Source organism: Quercus suber, unplaced genomic scaffold (genome assembly GCF_002906115.3).
Source record: "Quercus suber isolate HL8 unplaced genomic scaffold, Cork oak 2.0 scaffold_13, whole genome shotgun sequence".
Taxonomy (NCBI): domain Eukaryota; kingdom Viridiplantae; phylum Streptophyta; class Magnoliopsida; order Fagales; family Fagaceae; genus Quercus; species Quercus suber.
The window spans coordinates 2,189,313-2,213,372 of record NW_027069478.1 but is presented as its reverse complement, the minus strand read 5'-3'; the positions used below and the strand labels follow the sequence as shown (position 1 = coordinate 2,213,372).

The following is a 24,060-nucleotide window of genomic DNA, read 5'->3' as shown; positions in this document are numbered from 1 at the left end:
TAATTTTTTTTTTCCCTTTTTTTAGTGAGGCTGATTCTCAAAATCAGACTAGCAATCAGTCGTTTTTTATGAGAGGCACTTGCCATCAAACCAACACCCAACTTCTAAAGAAAAAAAAGGCAAAAATGCAATTTATACTTGTTAACTTATTTTAGTCTTTTAAATTTGCAGTTGTTCATTTTAGTCTAGTAACTTTACCTCAAAATCATTTGCTTTATTTATTTATTTATTTATTATTATTATTATTATTATTATTTTTAATAATTAACGAAAATTATTTACTTCTTTAAGTTTGAAAATTGTCATTTTAATCCAGTAACTTGACTCAAAAACCATTTTATTCCTTTAAGTGGGTGGTTTTGAGTGATTTTTGAACAAAATTACTGTACTAAATGAGTTCTTAAATGACCAAAATGATTTTTGGATAAAGTTACCGAATTAAAATAACCAAAATAAAACTTAAAATACTAAAATGATTTTTAGGTAGAGTTGACAAACTAAAATCGCCAACTTCAAACTTAAAGTACATAAATGACTTTGGGCAAAGCTTGTTAGTGCAGATTGTATTTTTGCCAATGAATAAATGAAAATGATATGGCAATGAATAAGAACTTTTTGCTACCGTATCAACGACAGACCGTTTTCCTCAAACGGCCAATCGCTTTTACCAATATGTGAAGGTCAAAACTCAAAACGTTCAGACTGTTCAGTTGTACTCCGAGCTATGCATATTGCAGAGCTAACATGAATCTAATTATGAAACCAGCAAGAACTAGACCATAAGAAACAGCTCAATTATGTAGATTGTGTACTGTGTAGGAATATCATGAGGATCACACTTGCATTGAAGAAAACAGAGAGACTCCAACTAATAGAGGACTTCAACATATATTGCAAAAAAAAAAAAAAAAAAGGTTTTCTTGTTTGTGCTCAGGTATTGTATTGATGCTCAAAAATTCTTGGTTTATGTATAGAGATTCCTTGTGCAAGTTATATGCCTGAATGCATGTGTTTCATAGACAAATTTAATATGTCGCTCACCTGTTTGTTGAAATTCCTGAATGAGCATTAGCTTGAGTCTGACGTGTTTGCTTTTTATATAGCAACCACACAAACAAACCCAGTTCAGATTTAGATAAAAAGAACATTATTCCCAAGCCAAAAAGGCTACAACCTGGCATTATTCAAGTTATGTGCTCATCTCATCTCCCCATCATTTGGGTTGATGATTCTGTATATATCTACAAAAGAAAAGGTCCAAAAAATGAAAAAAGAAAGGCATAAAGGGTTGGCTATGATGATGTAACTATGAAGAAGATGAGGATGTAGAGGGAGAAGAAGAAAGGGGGGCTGAGTTATGGCAAGCACACATAGGGTTATGGATGACCCTTTTCCTACTAATGTCGAGTTTAGAACAAATAACACAGTACTGGCCACGAAATTCTTCATCTTCCATTTCATCATCATCGTTGTCGTCTTCACTGTCTTCTGTGTTCTCATCTTCAATATCTTCCTCTGCCTCAACCTTTGCATTATAGCAGCCAGCATAAGACAATCCCATCATTGGAAGAATAACCAGAAGAATCTTGTCAATGCTATCATCGTGCCATTTTCTTCCTTTCTCCCAAAATGTTAAGGGAGCAACAACAACCGCTGCTCCAACCCCAAAACCCAATCCGGTCAATATGAACTGCCAATCAAATCGAATCAAAGTAGTTGAACTTGTGCCTTCAGATTTTTGTGTTGCTGAAGGTGGTGGAGCAGTACCATTTGGGCATTTTGTCACCAACGGGGATCCACATAATCCTCTGTTCCCTTCATATGAATCATTTGTAAACGTAGCAAATTGCCTGCCTTGTGGAATTGGCCCCACCAATTGATTGAATGAAAGTTTTAGGAATGAAAGGAAAGTAAGACTATCTGCAAGTTGCACAGGGATCTCCCCTGTTAGGTTGTTGCTTGACAAGTCCAATGATTCCAATTGAGTCAAGTTGCCCAGAGATGGTGGAATGTTGCCTGTAAGAGCATTATGCGAGAAGTTGAGAAGACGTAGCGATTTGAGCTCTCCTATTTCTTCTGGTATTGTCCCATTAAGATTGTTGCAGGATACATCAATTGAAGTGAAAAGAGTTAAAATCCTAACCAGCTCAACGTCTAGACCTTTAACGGTAACTCTTATCATATCTTGATAATAATTTTGACTGAATTGTAGGATTCCAAATTGCAGGTATTGAATTCGTGACTGGGCGTGATCCATCATTGCCTTCCAAGCAAAAATGGATTCTCTTGGAAGTTGACCAGTAAAATTGTTTGAAGCTAGGTCAATAATTTGAAGCATTGGCCAAGAGGTATTTGGCCCTCCACAATCAATGGACCCATAAAATTGGTTAGATCGCAAGATAAGGACATGCAACGAGGATATGTTCTTCAGGTAACATGGGAAGGCATCCTTTATCTTATTGTTCCCCAGGTCCAAGACCTCCAAACTTTTGCAATTCCCCAAAGACATTGGTACCGCTCCTTCTAATAGGTTTCCATTGAGGTTTAGAGTTAGTAAACCACAATTAACTGGAAATGAATCAGATAAATTGCCACCAAGTTTGTTCCTTCTCAAATCCAACACCCCGAGAGTCTCAGTCATTCCATAGAAGCATTGGGGAATAGTGCCATTCAAAGAATTATTGTGCAGATCAAGAACTTGCAGATATTTAGCATTGCATATTGATACAGGGATACTGCCAGATAATTTATTGTTTGAAAGAGATAAGAAATAAGTAACAGTAAGGGAGCTGCCAATGCCAGCAGGTATAACAGAGCTGAAATTATTCCATGAGAGATCCAGATATGTGGCAGATGGTGGGAGAGTTGGGAGTTGCCCCTGGAGTTGGTTGAAATGAAGATCTAGGATAGTTAACGTAGAGGGAAGATTGGGCAAAGGCCCTTCCAGGTGGTTATACGAGAGATTTAGGTAAAGAAGATCAGTAAGATTCTGAATCCAGTTGGGTATCTTTCCAGGAATCTCATTATTTGAAAGGTCTAGCATGGTTAATTTGGATTGGTTTATCAAGAAATCAGGACAAGTCTTCAATTTGCAAGAAGCCAATTTTAATGTGGAAATTTGGGGGAAGGACGACGATGATGAAGTTTCAATATACTCAATCGATAAGCTGTTGTAGGAAAGATCAAGATTGGAAAGGTTTCTCAACTGCTGAATCTTATTAAGCTGGAAGGAGCCACTAAAGTTGTTTGAAGAAAGTGAGAGAATCTTAAGGTTTCGAAGTTCAAAGACAGACATTGGTACTGGCCCTTCCAAGTTGTTGCTACTCAAATCAAGGGTGTTCAGTAGGTGAGAAGAAACATGAAATTCAAGCCGACCAGAAAATTGGTTGTTGGAAAGTCGTAATATTTGCAATGATGGAAGGGAAAACAAGGAGTCCGGAATATTCCCTTCAAGTGAATTGTTACCCAAGTCAAGATTGACCAGTTTCAGAAGATCTTTCCAGATAAGGGAATCAATCTTACCTGTTAGATGATTACGGGAAAGGTTTATCTCTGTCAAATTCTTGGCCATGCTGAATGACGGAATTGGTCCGGTGAAGTTGTTGAATGACATGTCCAAATAAACCAATTGAACAAGATTTGCCATCGAGGTTGGGATTGATCCATGGAAACTACAACTTGAAAGATCTATTCTGGACAACATTTTAAGGTTACCAATAGAATCTGGCAGTGTCCCCGAAAAACTTGTAACGCTAAGCTGCAGAGACTGAAAAGAACCACTTGGAAGAAATTCTGGCAAAGAACCTTGAAGTAGTTCATTATTTGACAAGTCAAGTGTCTGCAGTGTTAGAACCTGGAAGATTTTTTCAGGAAATGTTCCATTCAATTCACAAGAACTGAGACGCAAGGTTGTCAAATTTCTGAATTCAGCAAAAAATTCTGGAACTGGAGCAGCAGAAAAGTTGTTATTATCAAGACGAATAATTGACAGAGACCGAAGCTTCTGTAAGGAGGAATTAAGAGGCCCTGAAAGATAACAATTTGACATGCTCAACACACTTAGATTTGACAATGAAGATGATAAGGCCTGGCACCACTCTTCCCCTGACGCTGATATATTTACACCATCAAGATAAAGTTCCTTAATCTCCAAAAGATTCTGAACTAGCTTAGCTAAATTTGGGTCCTCAAGTTTCAGCGTATTATCACTAAAGAAAGAAAAGGTTGACAAATCGAGAGTAACCAACCTTGTGAGACGTGAAATCGCATTTGGGATCTGCCCTACAAAGCCAGCATTTGACAAATTCAAATTACGCAAACTCGTCAGATTGCCAAACTGAGATGGAATCGAAGACTTAAACTTGTTATAAGACAAATTCAGGTTCTGAAGATACTGGAGACTGAAAAGGTTTGAATTGTGAAGTCCACTCGTGATGGATTCGTTGAACAGGTCGAGACCAACAACACGTCCCTCCTTGCTGCAGTATACACCTTTCCACAAACAGCAATTAGGAAGCTGAGTTTCATTCCATTGCACCAGTTTTGTAGACAAGGTACTACTGAATTTGAGGTTGTTCTTCAATATGATCATCAAGTCTCGCTGATCGCTAAGACATGTTTGAGATTGAGACACCACAAAGACACCAAAGTTGAGGAAAAGTGAGCAAATGGGCATGAAGAACAGCCATGAAAGGAGTGAAATTCTCATTGGGGTCTGTAAGAAGAAAGACTCATACAGTAAAGAATGGAAGAGATGATGAAATGACTTGTTGTGGATTCAAGAGAGAAAAGGCCCATGGAACATGACCTTATTTTTGGCCTGTGGCTAGAGTGGGGGCCGACCAAAACCCACTCGGGTTTGGCACGGAACCGCTACTGAAAGTTTGTGTGGAATTTGGGGTAGAAAAACAGAAGCAGAGAACCAAAAGCCAAAAGGCAAGACAAGAAAGAGAGCGATTGAGAGAGAGACGGACAGAGATGAGATTGGTTTGGTTAGGTGAGATTAATCATAGTTCAGAGGGAAGTGCCGTCGTCAAAGAGAAAGAAAAACGCGTATTTGTTTCTGTCTAACGTTTGGTCCGCTTTTGTTTTTTCGGAATCCTGATAATGATGACGACTTTTCGAGCTTTTGTCATTTAAAAAAGTACCGCAATCTTAGACAAATCAAACCAATGATATAAAATGAACTGCTTAAAATGGATAAATGATTAATAATGAATATTGAACGGTAATGCCATGGTCATCGGTCATGCTCACGTGATAAATTATGCAAATTACACACACATTAAAAATTATCTGGCAAATTATAACTTAGTCATTTGTGATTTGGTCAAAATTTGAGTTGCTTACATATGATTTAAAATTTAACACTTTAGTCGCTTGAAGTTAGCTTGATCACTTTTTTTGTAATCAATTTCTATTTAAAAATAATCAAATATGTAATTTTACCACATTTTTATGTATTTTTCCTTTAAAAACATAAAAAAATAAAATAATAGGATTAAAAACAATCTAGTGGAACACTTGCATCAAAAGATTTCAAACCACAAGTATGTAACTTAAATTTTGGCCAAACCACAACTGAATACGTTATAATTTTCCCATTAATTATAAAATTTATTGTGTTTTAATCTTTAACCTCTAATATATTTTTTTTTAATATCATCGTTGATAACCAAGACAAATGATCAAATAATTCAAGAGTACAACGATGTAATACTTCACAGTTCAAACCAGTAAGTGCAAACCATCAAATACAAAAATATAATATAAGATGGGCTAAACTTAACGAGTAAAGTTTGTTATTATTAGTTCCAATTTATAATAATAATTAAAAAAAAACTATCAAGTAAAGTTTATCAAATTAAAAAAAAAAAAAACGCAATTAATGTGAATTCTGGTTAACTCAATGAGTAAAGTCTCTTATTGCATATTGATACTAATTGCTTAAAGAATAATGTTTTAGCTAGTTAAGATTATAACTCATGATGACCGTCGAAAATTATTAGGTAAATTAGAAGTCCATATTATTCTACATATCTTACACCAATAAATACAAGTCATTTAATATAAAAATATTGAGACATAAGTTAGTAGTAATATGAAAAAGGTTAAGTAGTATATCAACTTACTTGCTATTATTAGAAAAAAAATACTTGCTATTATTAGTATGGAGTATGATGTCAACTATAATCAAGTAGAACTTTTTAAAAAAAAAAAAAAAATTATTCAATGAGGATATAGTGCTCTATTATTTTGTTTTCTTTTCTTTTTTTAAAGAAAGAAACAAACATTACAATTTTTTTTTAGGTTGGTAAAGCTTTGGTTATGTTTGGTAACAGTTTTTACTTTTTATTTTCAAGAACTTGTTTTTGGGAATAAAAAGAAAAAACAATTTTTTTTTTTTAATTCTTTTGAAATCAAAAACATGTTTGGGTAGTTGAAATTAAAAAAAAAAAAGTTTTTGAAGAAAAAAATAGAAAATACTGAAATATGTTATAACTAGGATGGATTCAATAAATTAAATGTCTGTTTTCATTGGTTTGAAAACTAGAAACTGACAACAACATTTTGCATGTTTTCAATTTCCTTCACAAATTAAGTTTTGAAAACAATTTTTGTTTTCAGTCCATTTTGAGTTGCCAAACAAATTTTTTAGTCTCAAAAATTAAAAATTGGTTTTGAAAACAAAAATTAAGAGGAAAAAACAGTTATCAAATATAACCTTAATTTTTGAAGTACTTTCTAAATCCTTATTTTGAAATACCTCTTTTTAAACTCTCTCTCTCTCTTGCTCTATGTGTGTGCGCGCGCGTGCACAACTTTTTAAGCTGCACTACTTCTTTAAAAAATAATATTTTTGAGTGTGCTTTGTTTGTGGGGTCTTGTCTTTATCATTAAAGGGAAAAATGCCTGTTTTTTTTTTTTTTTTTTTTCTTTCTCCCTGATAGAAGGAAAATGAACACCCTTGCCAAATAACAAAGGATATCTAACAATATCATTAGTTGCCCAGTTTTGAAAGAATGTGTGAAACTAGCATCTCGAGTGTCTAAAACTCTAGTTTCAAGATAAAAATCGAGTTTTTAAGTCTCGATTTGTAAGTGAATGGGTCTGATGTGGAAAACAATCCACGTGGAATTCAAGTTTTAAAGACTCGAGTTCCATAAATTGCAGGAAAACGCTGCTATAAGGCTTAAAAACGCTACTATAGGGCTTAAAAATCGAGTTATAAAAAATTTTTGCAGGAAAACGCCGTTATAGGACTTTAAAACGTCACTATAAGGCTTAAAAACGCCACTATAGGACTCCCTGAACCTGGTATTGATCACTTATGAAAAAATTTTGCAGGAAAACGCCGTTATAGGGCTTTAAAACGTCACTATAGGACTTAAAAACGCCACTATAGGGGCAATCACACTAAAATTTTTTTTGCATAGAACTCGAGTTTCTAAAACTTGAGATCTATGTGGCATTTTCAGTCCAAATCACCATCAAAACACTCACAAAGCGAGTCTTTGAGACTCGAGTTTTAATATGGATCTCGAGTTTCTAAAACTCGAGATGCTATTTTTCTTAAAACTTTGAAACGTTGCCTAACTTACTACATTGTTGCTCCTCTCACCGCTAGTCTGCCCATTCCCCCGAAGGAAAATGGTGCTCTAGAAAGCAAAAGGAGAATAAATACATTATGATTTAGTAGTAAATATAAAAATACAAGCCATTTAATATAAAAATACTGAGACATAAGTTAGTAGTAATATGAAAAAGGTTAAGTAGTATATCAACTTACTTGCTATGATTAGAAAAAAATACTTGCTATTATTAGTATGGAGTATGATGTCAACTATAATCAGGTAGAACTTAAAAAAAAAAAATATATATATATATATTCAATAAGGATATAGGGCTCTATTATTTTATTTTCTTTTCTTTTCTTTTCTTTTCTTTTTTTAAAGAAATAAATGAACATTACAATTGTTTTTTAGGTTGGTAAAGCTTAAATTATGTTTGGTAACAGTTTTTGCTTTTTATTTTCAAGAACTTGTTTTTGGGAATAAAAAGAAAAAACAATTTTCTCTTTTTTTTGAAATAAAAAACATGTTTGGTTAGTTAAAAAAAAAAGTTTTTTGAAGAAAAAAAATAGAAAATACTGAAATATGTTGTTATTAGGATGAATTCATTAAATTAGACGTGTGCTTTCATTGGTTTGAAAATTAGAAACCGGAAACAACATTTTGCATGTTTTCAATTTCCTTCGCAAATTAAGTTTTGAAAACAATTTTTGTTTTCAGTTCATTTTAAGTTGCCAAACAAGTTTTTTAGTCACAAAAATAGAAAATTGGTTTTGAAAACAAAAAATAAGAGGAAAAAACAGTTACCAAACATACCCTTAATTTTTAAAGTACTTTCTAAATCCTTATTTTGAAATACATCTTTTTAAACTCTCTCTCTCTTGCTCTATGTGTGTGTGTGTGCACACAACTTTTTAAGCCACACTACTTTAAAAAATAATTTTTTTGAGTGTGCTTTGTTTGTGGAGTCTTGTCTTTATCACTAAAGGGAAAAATGACTTTTTTTTCTTTCTTTCTCCCATATAGAAGGAAAATGGTACTCTAGAAAGCAAAATGAGAATGAATATGTTATGAGGAGTGCCACGTTCAGAACATTTTCACAACAATTTATAGGTAGTAAGTAACTATTGGTTCTAATTTATATCCGCAACTAAAATTACTTTTTTGCCAATCTATAACAATCAATAACAACCTATTACTTAAAATTTGTTGTGAAAGTGTTATGAAAATATTGTGGACATAAAATTTCTCGTGTTATAGGGAAAATTTGGTATTTCATGTATTTGACATCAATTATCATTTCTTACTTGGTGAAGTATAAATGTTAATGAACATTGTATACAACTTAAATAAAAGGAATAAGAAGATATTGATGCAAAAAATGAACTATGAATCAAGTCGGCAACTCAATCACCATTATAACATAAAGTTAAAATGAATAGGATTGTGATGTTGACCAATAGCTTAAAATCATAAATAATAAGAGAAGTGTTCCAAAAGAATAGACTGGATAGTGGCATTGATTGCTAAATGTATTGAGGATGTGAGGATTTGATGATAAGTAATTATTAGGTATTTTAAAGGAAAGTGACGTAGTGTTCCTTTCTTTTACATTCCTTCTACGTTTACATTGAATTTTAACATGAATTCACATATATGTGAGAAGAAATGTTCCCCACCATTTAGGTTAATGAGTCCACATCTATCTAAAAAAAGAAGAAGAAGAAATTTAAAATAAAATAAAGGGGAAATTGCAGTTAACCTACCTGTGGTTTGGCCCGTTTTAACAGTGTCCACCCGTGGTATGAAATTTGTCACTTAACCCACCTGAGGTGGCCTCTGTTAGACCCTTGTTACCCATCTTTGCCATTTCCGTTAGAAATTCATCTTTACTATATAAGCCAAAATTAGAACCCTAAAAAAAAGAAAAAAGCTCTCTCCCTTTCTCTACCTTAGAACCCCCAAAAATCCCCAAACCCATAATCCCTTTCTCTCTTTACTTTGATTGCCAAAGTGAAATCCCTGAACACTTACAAGCAAGGAGGAGGTGTGCTAAAGCTTGGGTTTTCCTCTATATGAGGTATGAAATGACTTTCTAGGGGTTTTGGGTGGTGGCTAACAGTGGTGGTGGTGTTGGAGGTGGTAGTTTGGTGAGGCTATGATTTGATGGTTCAGTGAGTTGGCTGTGGTGTTGGATATGTTAGATTGCTGGGGTTTTTTTTTTTTTTCTTGAAATTTTTGCTGATTTTTTTGCTGGGTTTTTCTTGTTTCTTTGTTTTTGCATCCCGATCTGGGGTTTTGGGCGGTGGCTAACAACGGTGGTGGTGTTGGAGGTAGTAGTTTGGTGAGGCCATGATTTGATGGTTCAGTGAGTTGGTTGTAGTGTTGGATATGTTAGATTGCTGGGTTTTTTTTTTTTTTTTTTTTTTTTGTTGCTGATTTTTTTGCTGGGTTTTTCTTGTTTCTTTGTTTTTGCATCCTGATCTGGGGTTTTGGGCGGTGGCTAACAACAATGGTGGTGTTGGAGGTAGTAGTTTGGTGAGGCTATGATTTGATGGTTCAGTGAGTTGGTTGTGGTGTTGGATTCGCTAAAATGCTGGGTTAGAGTTTTAGAGAGAACCCAGCAAAAGAGAGAGGGTTAGAGTTTTAGAGAGAGGATTTTTTTGCTTTGTCTACCCTCTTTTGTAAAACTTTGTGCTAATTATGTATATGAAAAATGATGAAACAAATTTTATCTTGACTTGTTTTTTGATATTTTTCTTTTACGTTTTATGTGAAGAATAAGAAGAAGGAGAGAAAAGAGGAGAGAGACATAAAATATAATGAAAAAGACACATTTATCCCTATTTTTAACGGTGAAAATGGAGAGGTGGGTAATGGAGGTCTAACAGAGGCCACCTCAGGTGGGTTAAGTGACAAATTTCAAATCATGGGTGGGCATTGTTAAAACGGGCCAAACCACAGGTGGGTTAGAGAGAGAGAGAGAGAGAGAGAGAGAGAGAGAGAGACTTTGCTAAGATGATGTGACTATGAAGAATGTAGAGGAAGAATCAAAAATAAGGGGTGAGTTATGGCATGTTCATTGAGGGCCATGGATGACCCTCTTCCTACTGATGTCGAGTTTAGAACAAAAAACGCAGTATCGGCCGCCAAATTCTTCACCTTCCATTTCATCTTCATCACCATTGTCTTTACAATCTTCCATGTTCTCATCTCCAATATCTTCATCTTCATCAACCTTCATATTATAGCAGCCACTGTAAGACAATCCCAACATTGGAAAAATCACCAGTAGAATCTTATCAATGCAATCATCATGCCATTTTCTTCATTTCTCCAAAAATGTTAAGGGAACAACAACTCCTGCTACTCCAATCCCAAAACCCAATCCGGTCAGTATGAACTGCCAATCAAAGTAGTTGAACTTGTGCCTTCACATTTTGGTGTTGCTGAAGGTGGTGGAGCTTCATCACTTGTGCAGTGTGTCGTCAAAGGGAACCCACATAACTCCTTGTTATGCATATAGGAATAATTTGAAAATGTACTAAATTGCTTGCCTTGTGGAATTGGCCCCACCAATTGATTGAATGAAAGGTTTAGGGCTTCCAAGAAAGTAAGACCTACAAGTTGCATAGGGATCTACCCTGTGATTTTGTTGCTTGACAGGTCTAATGATTCCAACTGAGACAAATTTCCCAAAGATAGTGGGATTTTTCCTATAAGAGCATTATGTGACAAGTTGAGAACATATAGTGATTTGAGTTCTCCAATAATTTCTGGTATTGACCCTTCAAGCTTGTTGGCAGAAATGTCAATCGAGGTGAAAACAGTTAGAATTTTCAGCAACTCAATGTCTAGACCTTTACTGATAACTGTTATCCTATCTTGATAATAAAACTGACCAAAATGGAAACTAAAGCGGAGGTGATTGAGCATTGACCAAACCTTGTCTTCTTCATCCAGCATTGCCTTCCAGGTAGAAAAGTATTTTCTTTGAAGCTTACCAGTAAATTCGTTTGAAGCTAGGTCTACAATTTGAAGAATTGGCTAGGTGAAATTTGATCTTGTTCTACAACTATTAATAGGCCCATAGCAAGATAAGGACTCACAACTTGGATATGCTTGTCAAATAACATGGGAAAACATCGTTGATCTCATTGTTTCCAATGTCAAAGACCTCCAAATTTATGCAATTTGCCAGAGACCTTGGTACCACTCCTTCAAGTCGGTTTCCATTGAGATTTATTGTTTGCAAACCACAATCATAAGGAAATATATCAAATATATTGCCACATGAATGATTTTTGGGCAAAGTCAGTGAGTGTAGATTGTATTTTTGTTGGAAAAAGGTAAAAGTAAAAATGATATGGCAAAGAATGAGAACTTTTTGCTAACTGGTCGCTTTTGCCAATGTGTGAAGCTCAAAATGTTCAGTTGTACTCCGAGCTATGCACATTGCAGAGCTAACATGAATCAATGAATAGAAACAAGCATGAATAGGCACACAATATGTGAGGGAAAGAACCACAAAGCCCCGGCAAATTGTCACTATCTAATTATGCAATAAAAATGAACTAGACCATGAGATACAGCTCAATTATATAGATTGTGTAATGTGTAGGAATATCATGAGGATCACACTTGCATTGAAGATAACGGAGAGACTCCAACTAATAGAGGACTTAAACATATATTGCAAAAAAAAAAACATGTTTTGATGTTTTTGCTCAGGTATGATGCTCACCAATTCTTGGTTTATCTATAAAGATTCCTAGTTCAAATTATATGTATGAATGCATGTGTTTCATGGACAAATTTAATGTCTCTCACCTGTCTGTAGAAATTCTTGAATGAGCATTCGCTTGAGTCTGATGTGCTTGGTTTTTATATATCAACCACACAAACAAACCCAGTTCAGATTTAGAATAAAAGAACATTATCCCCAAGCCAAAAAGATTACAAACTGGCATTATTCAATTTATGTGCTCATCTCATCATTTGGGTTGATGATTCTGTATCTATCTACAAATGAAAAAGTCCAAAAAATGAAATAAAATGAAAAACGAAACAGAGAAAAAGCTTTGCTATGATGATGTGGCTATGATGAAGATGAGGATGTAGAGGATGAAGAAGAAATAGGGGGTGAGTTATGGCATGTACACTGAGGGTCATGGATGACCCTCTTCCTACTAATGTCGAGTTTAGAACAAATCACACAATACCGTCCCCAAATTTCTTCGTCTTCCATTTCATTTTCATTGTCATCATCTTCAGAATCTTCTGTGTTCTCATCTTCAATATCTTCATCTGCCTCAACCTTCACATCATAGCAGCCAGTGTAAGACAATCCCATCATTGGAAGAATCACTAGAAGAATCTTATCAATAATATCGTTGTGCCATTTTCTTCCTTTCTCCCAAAATGTTAGGGGAGCAACAACAACTGCTGCTCCGACCCCAAAACCCAATCCAGTCAGTATGAACTGCCAATCAAATCCAATCAAAGTAGTTGAACTTGTGCCTTTAGATTGTGGTATTGCTGAAGGTAGGGGAGCTTTATCACTTGTGCAGTTTTTCTTCAAAGGGATTCCACATAATCTTTTGTTCCCTTTATAGGAATCTTCTGAAAATGTATCAAATTGCTTGCCTTGTGGAATCTGCCCCGCCAACTGATTGAATGAAAGGTTTAGGACTGCCAGGAAAGTAAGATCTGAAAGTTGCATAGAGATTTTCCCTCTGAGCTGGTTGCTTGACAAGTCTAGTGATTCCAGCATAGTCAAGTTTCTCATAGATGGTGGAATGTGGCCTGTAAGAGCATTATGTGAGAAGTTGAGAACAAGTAGCAATTTGAGCTTTCCAATTTCTTCTGGTATTGTCCCATTAAGATTGTTGCAGGATACGTCAATTGAAGTGAATAGATTTAGAATCTTAACCAGCTCAATGTCTAAACCTTTACTGGTAACTGTTATCATATCTTGATAATAAATTGGACTGAATTTTAGGATTGGAACTTGGAGGTACTGGACATCATCCATCATTGCCTTCCAGGCAGAAAGGTATTCTCTTGGAAGCTGACCAGTAAAATTGTTTGAAGCGAGGTCAACAATTTGAAGCATCGGCCAAGAGGTATTTGGCCCTCCACAATCAATGGACCCATAAAATTTGTTAGATCGCAAGATAAGGACACGCAATGAGTATATGTTCTTCAAGTTACATGGGAAGGCACCCTTTAGTTGGTTGTTCCCCATGTCCAAGACCTCCAAATTTTTGCAGTTCACCAAAGACTCTGGTACCACTCCTTCTAATAGGTTTCCATTGAGATTTAGAGTTAGTAAACCACAATTAACTGGAAACGAATCAGATAAATTTCCACTGAGTTTGTTCCTTCTCAAATCCAACACCATGAGAGTCTCACTCATTCCATAGAAGCAGTGGGGAATAGTGCCATTCAAAAAATTATTGGACAGATCAAGAACTTGCAGGTATGGAGCATTGCATATTGATACAGGGATACTACCAGATAATTGATTATTTGAAAGAGATAAGAAATAAGCAAAAGTAAGGGAGCTGCCAATGCCAGCAGGTATAACAGAGCTGAAATTATTCCCTGAGAGATCCAGATATGTGGCAGATGGAGGAAGAGTTGGGAGTTGCCCCTGGAGTTGGTTGGAATGAAGATCTAGGATAGTTAACATGGAAGGAAGATTGGGCAAAGGCCCTTCCAGGTGGTTATATGAGAGATTTAGGTAAAAAAGATTAGTAAGATTCTGAATCAAGTTGGGTATCTCTCCATGAATCTGGTTTTTTGAAAGGTCTAGAATGGTTAATTTGGATTGGTTTTTCAAGAAATCAGGGACTGCTCTCAATTTGCAAGAAGCCAACTTCAATGTGCTAAAATGGGGAAAGGACAAAGAAGAAGCGGTAAAACTATAATTGACTGACAACTTGTTGTAAGAAAGATCAAGACTCGATAGATTTGTTAGTTGCTGAATCGAATCAAGCTGGAAGGAGCCATTAAATTTGTTGTAAGAAAATGAGAGGGATTTAAGACCTTTGAGCTTGATAACAGACATGGGTAAGGGCCCTTTCAAGTTGTTGCCACTCAAATCAAGGGTGTTCAATGAGTAAGAAGAAACGTTAAATTCCTGGAGTACACCAGAAAATTTGTTTTTCGAAAGTTGTAGTTTCTGCAGAGATGGATGGGAAAACAGGGACAATGGAATACTCCCTTCAATTGAATTGTTATCCAAGTCAAGATTCACCAGTTTTATAAGCTCTTCCCACTGAGTGGAATTAATACTACCTTCCAGATCATTATGGGAAAGGTTTATCTGTGTCAGATTCTTGGCCATGGTGAATGATGGAATCTGTCCGTTGAACTTATTGGACGACATGTCCAAATAAGCCAATTGAGTAAGATTTCCCATAGAGTTCGGTATTGATCCATTGAAATTGCAACCTGAAAGATCTATTCTTGACAACATTGCAAGGTTACCAATAGAATCTGGCAGTGCCCCTTGAAGTAGTTCATTATTTGACAAGTCAAGTGTTTGCAGTGTAAGAATTTGGAAGACCTTCTCTGGGAATGTTCCATTCAATCCACAAAAACTGAGATGCAAGGACGTCAAATTTGTGAAATTTACAAAAAATTCTGGAACTGGAGCATTAAAGGGATTACTATCTAGACGAAGAATTGAGAGGGACTGAAGCTTCGATAAGGAGGAATTAAAAGGCCCTGAAAGATAACAATCAGACATACTCAACACCCTTAGATTTGGCATTGATGAAGATAAGGCTTGACACCATTCATTCCCTGGCGCTGATATATTTACACCATCAAGATAAAGTTCCTTTAGCTCCGAAAAATTCCGAACTAGCTTAACTAAATCAGGGTTCTCAATTTTCAGCATAGAAACACTCAACAAAGAAGATGTAGACAAATCAAGTGTAACCAACCTTGTCAACTGTGAAATCTCAATGGGAATCTGCCCCTCAAAGCCAGCATTTGATAGGTTTAAACAACTCAAATTCGGCAGATTGCCAAACCCCGGTGGAATCCGAGAATTTTTAAAGTTGTTATAAGCCAAACTCAGGTTCTGGAGATACTGAAGACTGAAAAGGCTACTTGAATTGTCAAGTCCACCAAAGATTGATTCGTTGGTCAGATTGAGACCAATAACACGTCCCTTGCTGACGCTTTCATTGCTGCAGGTTACACCTTCCCAAGAACAGCAATCACGAGTACCATTCCAGTGCACCAGTTTTGTGGACGAAGTAGTATTGAATTTGAGTTTGTTCTTGAACTGGAGCAACAGGGTTTTCTCAAGACATTGACCAGACACCACAAAGATACCAAAGTTGAGGAAAAATGAGCAAATGGGTATGAAGAAAAGCCATGAAAGGAGTGAAATTCTCATTGGGGTCTGTAAGAAGAAAGACTCATACAGTAAAGAATGGAAGAGATGATGAAATGACTTGTTGTGGATTCAAGAGAGAAAAGGCCCATGGAACATGACCTTATTTTTGGCCTGTGGCTAGAGTGGTGGCCGACCAAAACCCACTCGGTTTTGGCACGGGCCGCTACTTAAAGTTTGTGTGGACTTTGGGGTATAAAAAGAGAAGCAGAGAACCAAAAGCCGAAAGGCAAGACAAGAAAGAGAGCGATTGAGGGAGAGAGAGAGAGAGATGAGATTGTTTTTGTTAGGTGAGATTAATCATAGTTCAGAGAGAAGTGCCGTCGTCAAAGAGAAAAAAAAACGCGTATTTGTTTGTGTGTGACGTTTGGTCTGCTTTTGTTTTTTCTGAATCCTGATAACGATGACGACTTTTCTAGCTTCTATCATTTAAAAAGGTGCCGCAATCTTAGACCAATCAAACCTATGATATATAACTAGCGTAGGCGCTAAAATTTTAGTTGGAGGAAACATTAATAATTTAAATTTATTATAATTTAAAATTAATATATTTTTTAATTATAAGAATAAAAAATTTAGGTATATAATGTGACGAGTGTTAAATATATGTAAGTGAAATAATTTTTTCATTACAATTTTAAGTAATTTTATGATTAGAAAATGTAGTAATCTCAAATTATAATGGATTCAAATTATTAATTTTTACTAAAAAAATAGAAAAGTTTTTGAACACGCACATGAGCTCGTGCTTAGAGGCTAGTATTAATTTATATATATAGTTAAAAAATTAGTTTTAAAAACATTACTCAGGGTCCGTTTGGATAGCACTTATTGTTGCTGAAAGTTAATAAAAACTGATTGTTGCTGAAAACATTGTAGCAAAATAATTTTTAAATGTGTGAATAGTGTTGTGGGACCCACTTTTAATATTAAATATTGTGTGAACAGTGCACGCACAGTACACGCACAGTAATATTTGTCCCCCAAAGTCAAAAAAGCCGGCCAAAAAAAAAAAAAAAGGAGAAAACGCAACAAGTGAAGCGCGCCGTGACTTTCCTCTGTATCCAAACCCAGTCTCAATTTTAATGGAGAAATAATATATCCACAATATTTTTACAACATTTTCACAATAAATTATAAGTAGCAGGTTGTTACTAGTTGTTATTGTTGGGCCAAAAAAGTAATTTTAGTGTTAAGTTCAAATTTGAACTAGTAACAACTAACCACCTATGATTTGTTGTGAAAATATTATAAAAATATTGTGAACGTAGCAACTCTAATGCTTCTTGAACTAAAGTCTTTTATCCAATAACATAGATGTAAGACAAATTGTACAATGTACATATTAGCAATTTTAAGTGTAGGGATAAAGGCCCAAAATTGTATATTGGGCCTTGAGCCTTAGTTGAGGATGTCGATAGGTCCGAGGAGAAACGAATAAATTTTGAGGGCTTCCAGTTCATGGGCCCCATGAGTAAGGGAATGAATGGTGGTTCGAGGAGCAATTACTCCTCGACCATGGCAAATATAGCTCAGATACGTGTTCCATCGACAAAGATGACCTTCATAGAAATTTCAGTGTCAGAAGTGCGCCTTATAAGCACACGAGAAAGAAGGGAACCCAAAAACATCTAAGGAAAGGCTGCCACCTCCACATTAAGTTCATTGCAGCAACTTTTCTGGCCGTATTTATGTGGAGAAGACCTTTGAACAGTATTTCCTTGGCCACTGCAACTCAAAGAAAGCCAGAAAGGGTGTTTGATGGGACGGACACTCAAGTAGTGGTCTGGATGATCAACAAGTGGAAGGCCAAGATCACCAAGAGGGACCTATGTAAGGAAAGATACCTTCCATGAGTAGGGGGGAGAAAAAGGAGTAGAAAAACACTTTAGCTGTCTAGAATCAAACCTATAAGCAAATTTCAGCAGCAAGAGACTAGAATCAGTCTCCTTGGATTTATCCGAGGACGTTACTTCTTTAATAAACGTCTATTATCCTTTTCTTTTCATCATTAAAACCTATTGGATCGTTGCTTAAATCACTAAAGCCCAGTTCTTCAATCCACACTCTGAAAATTTATTGATTTGGGCTATTTGGGCTTATGTCCGTATTCTTTTTGGGCCAGGAGTTCAATTTGGCTCCATACATTAGGCATTATAAAATCTCCTCACATGAACTACACGTGTTAAGAAGTTTTTCAAATATTTTTTAAAATAATATTTTCCATTAATCTCAATTTGGGCTAAGCTTTGTTACTAAGATTTATGTGTTTACCAATCACCAAAAAAATTTACACACCCACAAACTCATACATCTCATCACATTCCTAGGTGTTTTGTACTTTGGATGGAACATAATGCTTCACACCATATTTGTATTACATATTTGAAATCAAATTGATGCTATTTTCCTCTCAAGAAAAAAAAAATTGCGACTATTTACAAACTGTTAAGATGATATACACAAATCACACAAAAAATGTCCGCAAGTATATTCCAATTTGAATCTTTGAAACAATTAATCAGCTAAAGTTTTGGAAGTGGTGAATGTTGGAACTATTTGAAGTTTTGAACTAAAACTGTTTAGTTTGAATCGTAGGAGTGTGAGAAAAGTTTATCTAAAACCAGGAAATTTTAAGCTAAAAACTTGAGTCCTAATTTAAAGGTGAGAGAAAAAGGGATAAGGATAATTATTAATGTTTTTATTTATTATTATTTTTTAATAAAAATAATTTTAACTGGAACTATGTTTTAGACTTGGGTAAGAGTTAATGAGAAGTTGGAATAAAAAAAAAAATAAAAAAAACCTAGGGGTGTGACAAAAAAATTATTTCACCCACAAACGCTTAACACTTGTCACACCCCTAGGTGTTTTGTGTTTTGTGTTTTGTGTTTTGTGTTTTTTTTTTTTTTTTTTTTTTTTTTTTTTTTTTTTTTTTTTTGTGATAGGAAAATATATTTGTAGGGACCGGGTTTGAGCACTTCTACTGTTGAGTGAGTGGACTCAAGCCCAGCTAGCCCAATACAATGAATTTGTAGAGAGCGGGTTCAAGAATTAGGCCCTAATGAGGGATACAATAACTGAGCATGGATGTACATGGTTTAAACGGCATGAACTTAGATTGAAATGTGCAATGGTGCTCTTAGACCCTCCTTCGGGGAGCTTGAAGTTCTTTTATTCCTCTAGTGAACGATTACAAAGATTTCAGTGATGATCCAGAAAGCTACAGTGTTCTATCCTTCTACCGGCCTTTCTCCCTCTCTTCTTCTTTTTTCTTCCTATCTTAAGAGGGACTCCTTACATTATATACCCCCCTTATAGCTGATCTTAGGCCTCCATTTGTTGATCAAGCAAGTCACTACTTGAGTGCTTGTCCCATCAACTGTCTTCCCATTCTTTCTGTGGTTTGCAGCAACCAAGGCTACGTTGTTCAGAGGCCATTTCCTTATTAATGCGTCCAGAACGTTAGTTGTGAGCATTTAATGTGAAGGTGACAGTTCGTCTTAGACTTGCTCCTCTGCCGTGCCTCTATGGCTGACACGTTGTGCTTGTTCCTTCTCTTTAGACGCCCGGGAAGGTAGCTTTTGGTGGGCTCTTACTTCCACCTCCCCTGGTCTCGGTGGGCTGAGGACACAGTCGTTCTTGGTGAGGCTTTTGGGCAATTTGGGCTTTCACACTCCGTCCTCGGGCGTTGCTTCACCCTTAGCATGGGCCTTGGGCTTGGTACAAAGTGGGCTGGGGTTGCTAAATTCTCTGTCTCCATAATAGCCCCTCAAAATCCTACGGTTCAGGCCCTCGGGTGGAGAGGAGGATTTTGACATCCTTGGGTCGTCATGACGGCTCGCCACATCTTATCTCTCGTCAGTGCCAGTCTTTTCGTCTGTCCAAGGCACGTCCCTGGCGATTTGGTATGCGGAGCGCGCCCTCATTTAATTCTAGTAGCTCTGTGCTTCCCACATTTAACGGCGTGATGCCAATCCAATAGCTGGGCTTCTCCCAGCTTTATGGGTGGGGAAACTCGCACGGTTATCCTTAATTGGGGTATAAATATTCGTTTGATCCGATCGGCCTCTTTGCTTTTGCACTCAAGAGTTCTTGCACACATTCATTGAATTCGGTTAGATCTCCAACTGGACTCATGCCTTTTTCAGCACAAAAAGCCTGTCCGAGGAGCCTTTCTTGATTTCTGTAAGTCTTCTTTTCTCTCTCTACTTCAAACTTTCTCTCTGAGTCTTTTCTTTCTTGCGCCCTTTCTTGAGTCTCTTAGCCATTGTTAGGGATGGGTAGATTTAAGAAGTTAGTTGAGTCTGAAGAGGCGATAGAAAAATTTATCGCCGATTATAGGATACCCAGCAATGTGGGCTTGAGGTACTGTACGGAAGGGGAATGGGACATTCGGAGGGAGGAGGGTGAGGTTGTGATTCCCATAATCGCCTTCCTTGAGGGCGGTATGAGAATCCCCATAGGGCTGGTAACGAGTGGTTACCTTAGGTACTTTAGGTTAGCCCCCATACAGTGCGCCACCAATATGTTCAGAATCCTGGGCTATGTGGACGCCTTGAATGAGAAGATGGGGCTGAGGTTAACCCATCACGATGTGAATTGGTGCTACAACCTCCAAAGACTGAAGGGTAAGTCTTTTTATATGAAGATGAGGGACAACAGGGTCCGGCTTATTCAATGCCTTCTTGAGTCCAGCAAGGGGTTGAACAAAGACTTTCTCATTGTGTCCAGGGAGTGGCATGATAGGCTTCATTGCCCGATAGAGGAAGGAGAGCCAAGTGGGGTACCTGAGTAGGAAAGGGTCTAATCTCTCGGGCTGTAGGCCTGCTTTGTTTGGTTACTAACAGGGGTATACTTTCTTTTCTGCAGATCTGCGCGCCTTTGAGCATCATTTTAACCTGGTCAACAAGGAGGACTTGGAAAAGGTCCTTAGGGCGGAGATCTTTGTGAACGAGGCCGACGACCAAATTAGAGTCGCCCATAAGATCCTCGGATACAAGCCACTCTAGAAGTCATTCTTTGCTTCGAAGCACGTGATCAGAGCCAAGGATCCTCAGTTGCGCCAAATTACTGTAGTGGAGCACAGGTTCTCGTTCTCTGAGGGGCCTCTTGCTTCGGAAGACATTCCGTGGGCAGGTACTTCCACATTCGGCCAAGCTGCGGAGGCCGACGAAGAAGAGCTGAGAGAAGAGGAAGAGGTTGTTGACTTGGGTCCATTCGAGGACGTATTCAGTGCTTTCGACCAAGTCCATCAGGTTGAAGATCCTTCCAGCGACTTGGGCGATCCTAATCTGACCGAGGCGGACCTCCTCCCTGTACGTACTTCTCCCCAGGCTGAGATGAGCTTCAAGAGGCAGCCCCAGACTAGCCTGCTTGACTTGCTTGAGGGTCAATTAGGGAGGGAAGAGCCGGGAAAGCCCTACTCAAAGCTTCCTCTTGCGCCGTCCAAGTCTTAGTCTGCCCAGACCAGGTCGTCTTCTGTCTAGTCCAAGCTTCCTCCTTCCCCATCTCAACCGAGCTTGCCATCAAGGCGCGAGCCTATTGATCCCAAGCGTAAGAAGGATCCTAAGGGCAAGGGGCCCATGGAGGCTGAGAGGACTCACTCTTCCCCTGAGGAGGTCGAGGCTCGTCGCCCTCTTAAGCAACAGAAAACTGGGCCCTAGGGCAAAGGAAGGGAGGTGGTTGCACAGTCTGAGGCCCAGGCATGGCTCCCTGCCCCAATGCTCCGTGGGGAGCCTTTGAGGGACAATGCCTCCCTCAGGGACTTTAGAGAGGGCGAAGGGGCATATGTGGCCGATGCGCTGGAGAGATCCTTGCTACTTGGGGACCTGAGGAGGCAGGAGGTCACCCTCAGTCTGAAGAGGTACTTAGGCATGGTAAGCCATCCGACGATTAAGGCTTCGCTGATTTTTGCTCTTCGACTCCCAACTTATTGCCTGTTTGTTTCGATTTGCAGGTTATCCAGGCCACCTACAGGCTAGAGGAGGAGGCCAATAGTCAGAGCAAGGCCTTGGACCAGGAACGCAACAGGCGCCTGGAAGCCACGCAGACCCTGAAGAACTCCGAGTTCAACTTGAAAAAGGCAAGGGAGGACCTAAAGGTGGTGATCAAGGAGAGAGATAGCGCCGTGTCAGGCTTAGCTGGAGTTCAGAAATAGGCCACCAACTAGACAAGGCGCCTTCAAGAAGCGGAGGACCAATTGGAGATTGCCAAGGAGCACATTGCTGACTTAAAGCAGAAGTTGGCCGAGGCAGTGGAGGCAAAGGGTGTTGCCGAGCACGCCAGGGATGAGGCTCTGAGAGCCAAAGTAGAGGCTAAGTCTGCGAGGGCAAAGGCCGAGAGCTCTAAAGAGTAAGCGGAGGAAGAGGTCTTTGCTGAAGGGGTGGCTAAGACCGAGGTTGCCCTCAAGGCTCAAGTCCTTGAGGTATGCAGGCACTACTGCTTCTAGACTTGGAATGAGGCCCTCAATTAAGCGGGGGTCGAGGCCTCGTCTGAGCTTAGGAAAGCCGAGATAGTGTATTACCCTTCCTCTATTCGAGAGGTCGCCTCTACCACTTCGGTAGCCGACGCTGTCCTTGAGGCGGCAAATGGGGATTAGGCTGATGCTACGAAGGATTCCCCTTCCACTAATAGGCCTGCCGAGGAGGTTGAGCACCAGAGGGTGCTAGAGAAAGGGGAAACCAGTAACCTGGAAGTGCCTCCAGAAGCGGTGAAGCCCTCTGTTGGTTCTCACGTCTTCCTATTGACTTCCAGGCCTTTCTTGCTGAGGGGGACCTTCCCCAAGTTGCCCCTCTAGCCAAGGAGACAGCTCTCGTGGTGGTGCCTCTACAGGCTATTCCCCTAGGTCAAGGCTCCGCGGTCCCCGAGGACACCTCTGGATAGCCTCCAAAGCGGGGGGGGGGGATAAAGCTTAAGCCGAAGAACTAGGCTGTCTTTAGCTAGCTTTTGCCTTTTTTTTTTTTTTTTGTTTTTTTTGTTTTTTTGAAACCCTGTATTGCTACTTTTAAATTGAATGTATGAATCACTTTTTTTTTTGGTTGATTGTTATTGTGATGAGTTTCGCTATTTATATAAGCTTTGCTTTAATTATAGCTTCACAATCCCAGAAGCTCAGTGTGCTTTTGATTTTGAATTAGCAGCTAAAAAATGTAAAGGCCATAATGACAGTTTCCACTTAGGCTTTGGCTGATAATTGGACCACTTAGACGCCATGACTTATTCTTGCTGAATCGAATACTTAGGGAAACCGTTAGTCACTGACCGTGCTAGGGGTTAAGTTCAATGTGCTTTGGAATGCCTCAAGTGATGCTCGCTGGCTTGTGTTTGTTTACTCCTTTGCTGAACGTAGCCAGTTTTGCCAGAGGTCTGAGTCCAAGGACCATGCAAGACCTTGGTTCCGTCCAACCCTTAGGTTCTTTTGTAAGTGACTAGTTTTCCCACGGGTTTCAGTCCGAGGATCATACAAGACCTTGGTTCTATCTAACACTTAGATTGCCCTGTAAGTAGCTAGTTTCCCCATAGGTTTGAGTCCGTGGACCATGCAAGACCTTGGTTCAATCTAGTACTCAGGTTTGTCTTGAAGTGGCTAGTGTCCCCATAGGTTTGAGTTTGAGGACCATGCAAGACCTTGGTTCAGTCTAGTGCCCAGGTTTTCCTTGAAGTGGTTCGGTCTAGTTCTTTGGGTGACTGCCAAAATATATATATATATATATATAATCATGATAGACCTGAAGTTCGAATTATAAGAAAATGGATGCTTTTATTAATAATAATACATTCTCAGGTTATTTACATTTCACGGTCAAGGTACAGGTTTTTCATCTAAGTCTTCTAAGTAGTATGCACCTATCCCTGCTACCGAGGTAATTCGGTATGGCCCCTCCCAGTTGGGCCCCAGCTTTCCCTAAAAAGGGTTCTTGGTGACCCCCACAACTTTCCTCAACACTAGGTCCCTCGATGCTCGTGGCCTTAACTTCACATTAGCGTCATATCCCTGCTTGAGCTTTTGGTGGTAGTAGGCCAGCTAGATCATTGCCCCTTCTCTCTGTTCTTCAACCAAATCTAGGCTCCTCC

At 38.2% G+C, this 24,060-nt stretch overlaps 2 protein-coding genes across 3 annotated transcripts; both read right to left on the bottom strand.

Annotated features, from left to right (window-relative positions):
- Window positions 1-1,044: 1,044 nt before the first annotated feature.
- On the bottom strand, window positions 1,045-5,079 carry LOC112031434 (receptor-like protein 7). Of its 2 annotated transcripts, XM_024064125.2 has the most exons (2): window positions 4,248-4,393; window positions 1,045-4,026 (listed from the first exon to the last, which is right to left on the bottom strand). In XM_024064125.2, the coding sequence occupies exons 1-2, from the start codon at window positions 4,267-4,269 to the stop codon at window positions 1,307-1,309; spliced, it is 2,742 nt and encodes a 913-aa protein (XP_023919893.1). In that variant the 5' UTR covers window positions 4,270-4,393; the 3' UTR covers window positions 1,045-1,306. The 2 variants fall into 2 exon arrangements, with proteins under 2 accessions (XP_023919893.1, XP_023919891.1); XM_024064123.2 differs by having other exon boundaries at window positions 1,045-5,079.
- A 7,409-nt stretch (window positions 5,080-12,488) lies between these two features.
- Window positions 12,489-16,248, bottom strand: LOC112031436 (receptor-like protein 7). The gene has a single exon (XM_065779999.1). The coding sequence runs from the start codon at window positions 15,985-15,987 to the stop codon at window positions 12,670-12,672; it is 3,318 nt and encodes a 1,105-aa protein (XP_065636071.1). The 5' UTR covers window positions 15,988-16,248; the 3' UTR covers window positions 12,489-12,669.
- Between the last annotated feature and the right edge of the window lie 7,812 nt (window positions 16,249-24,060).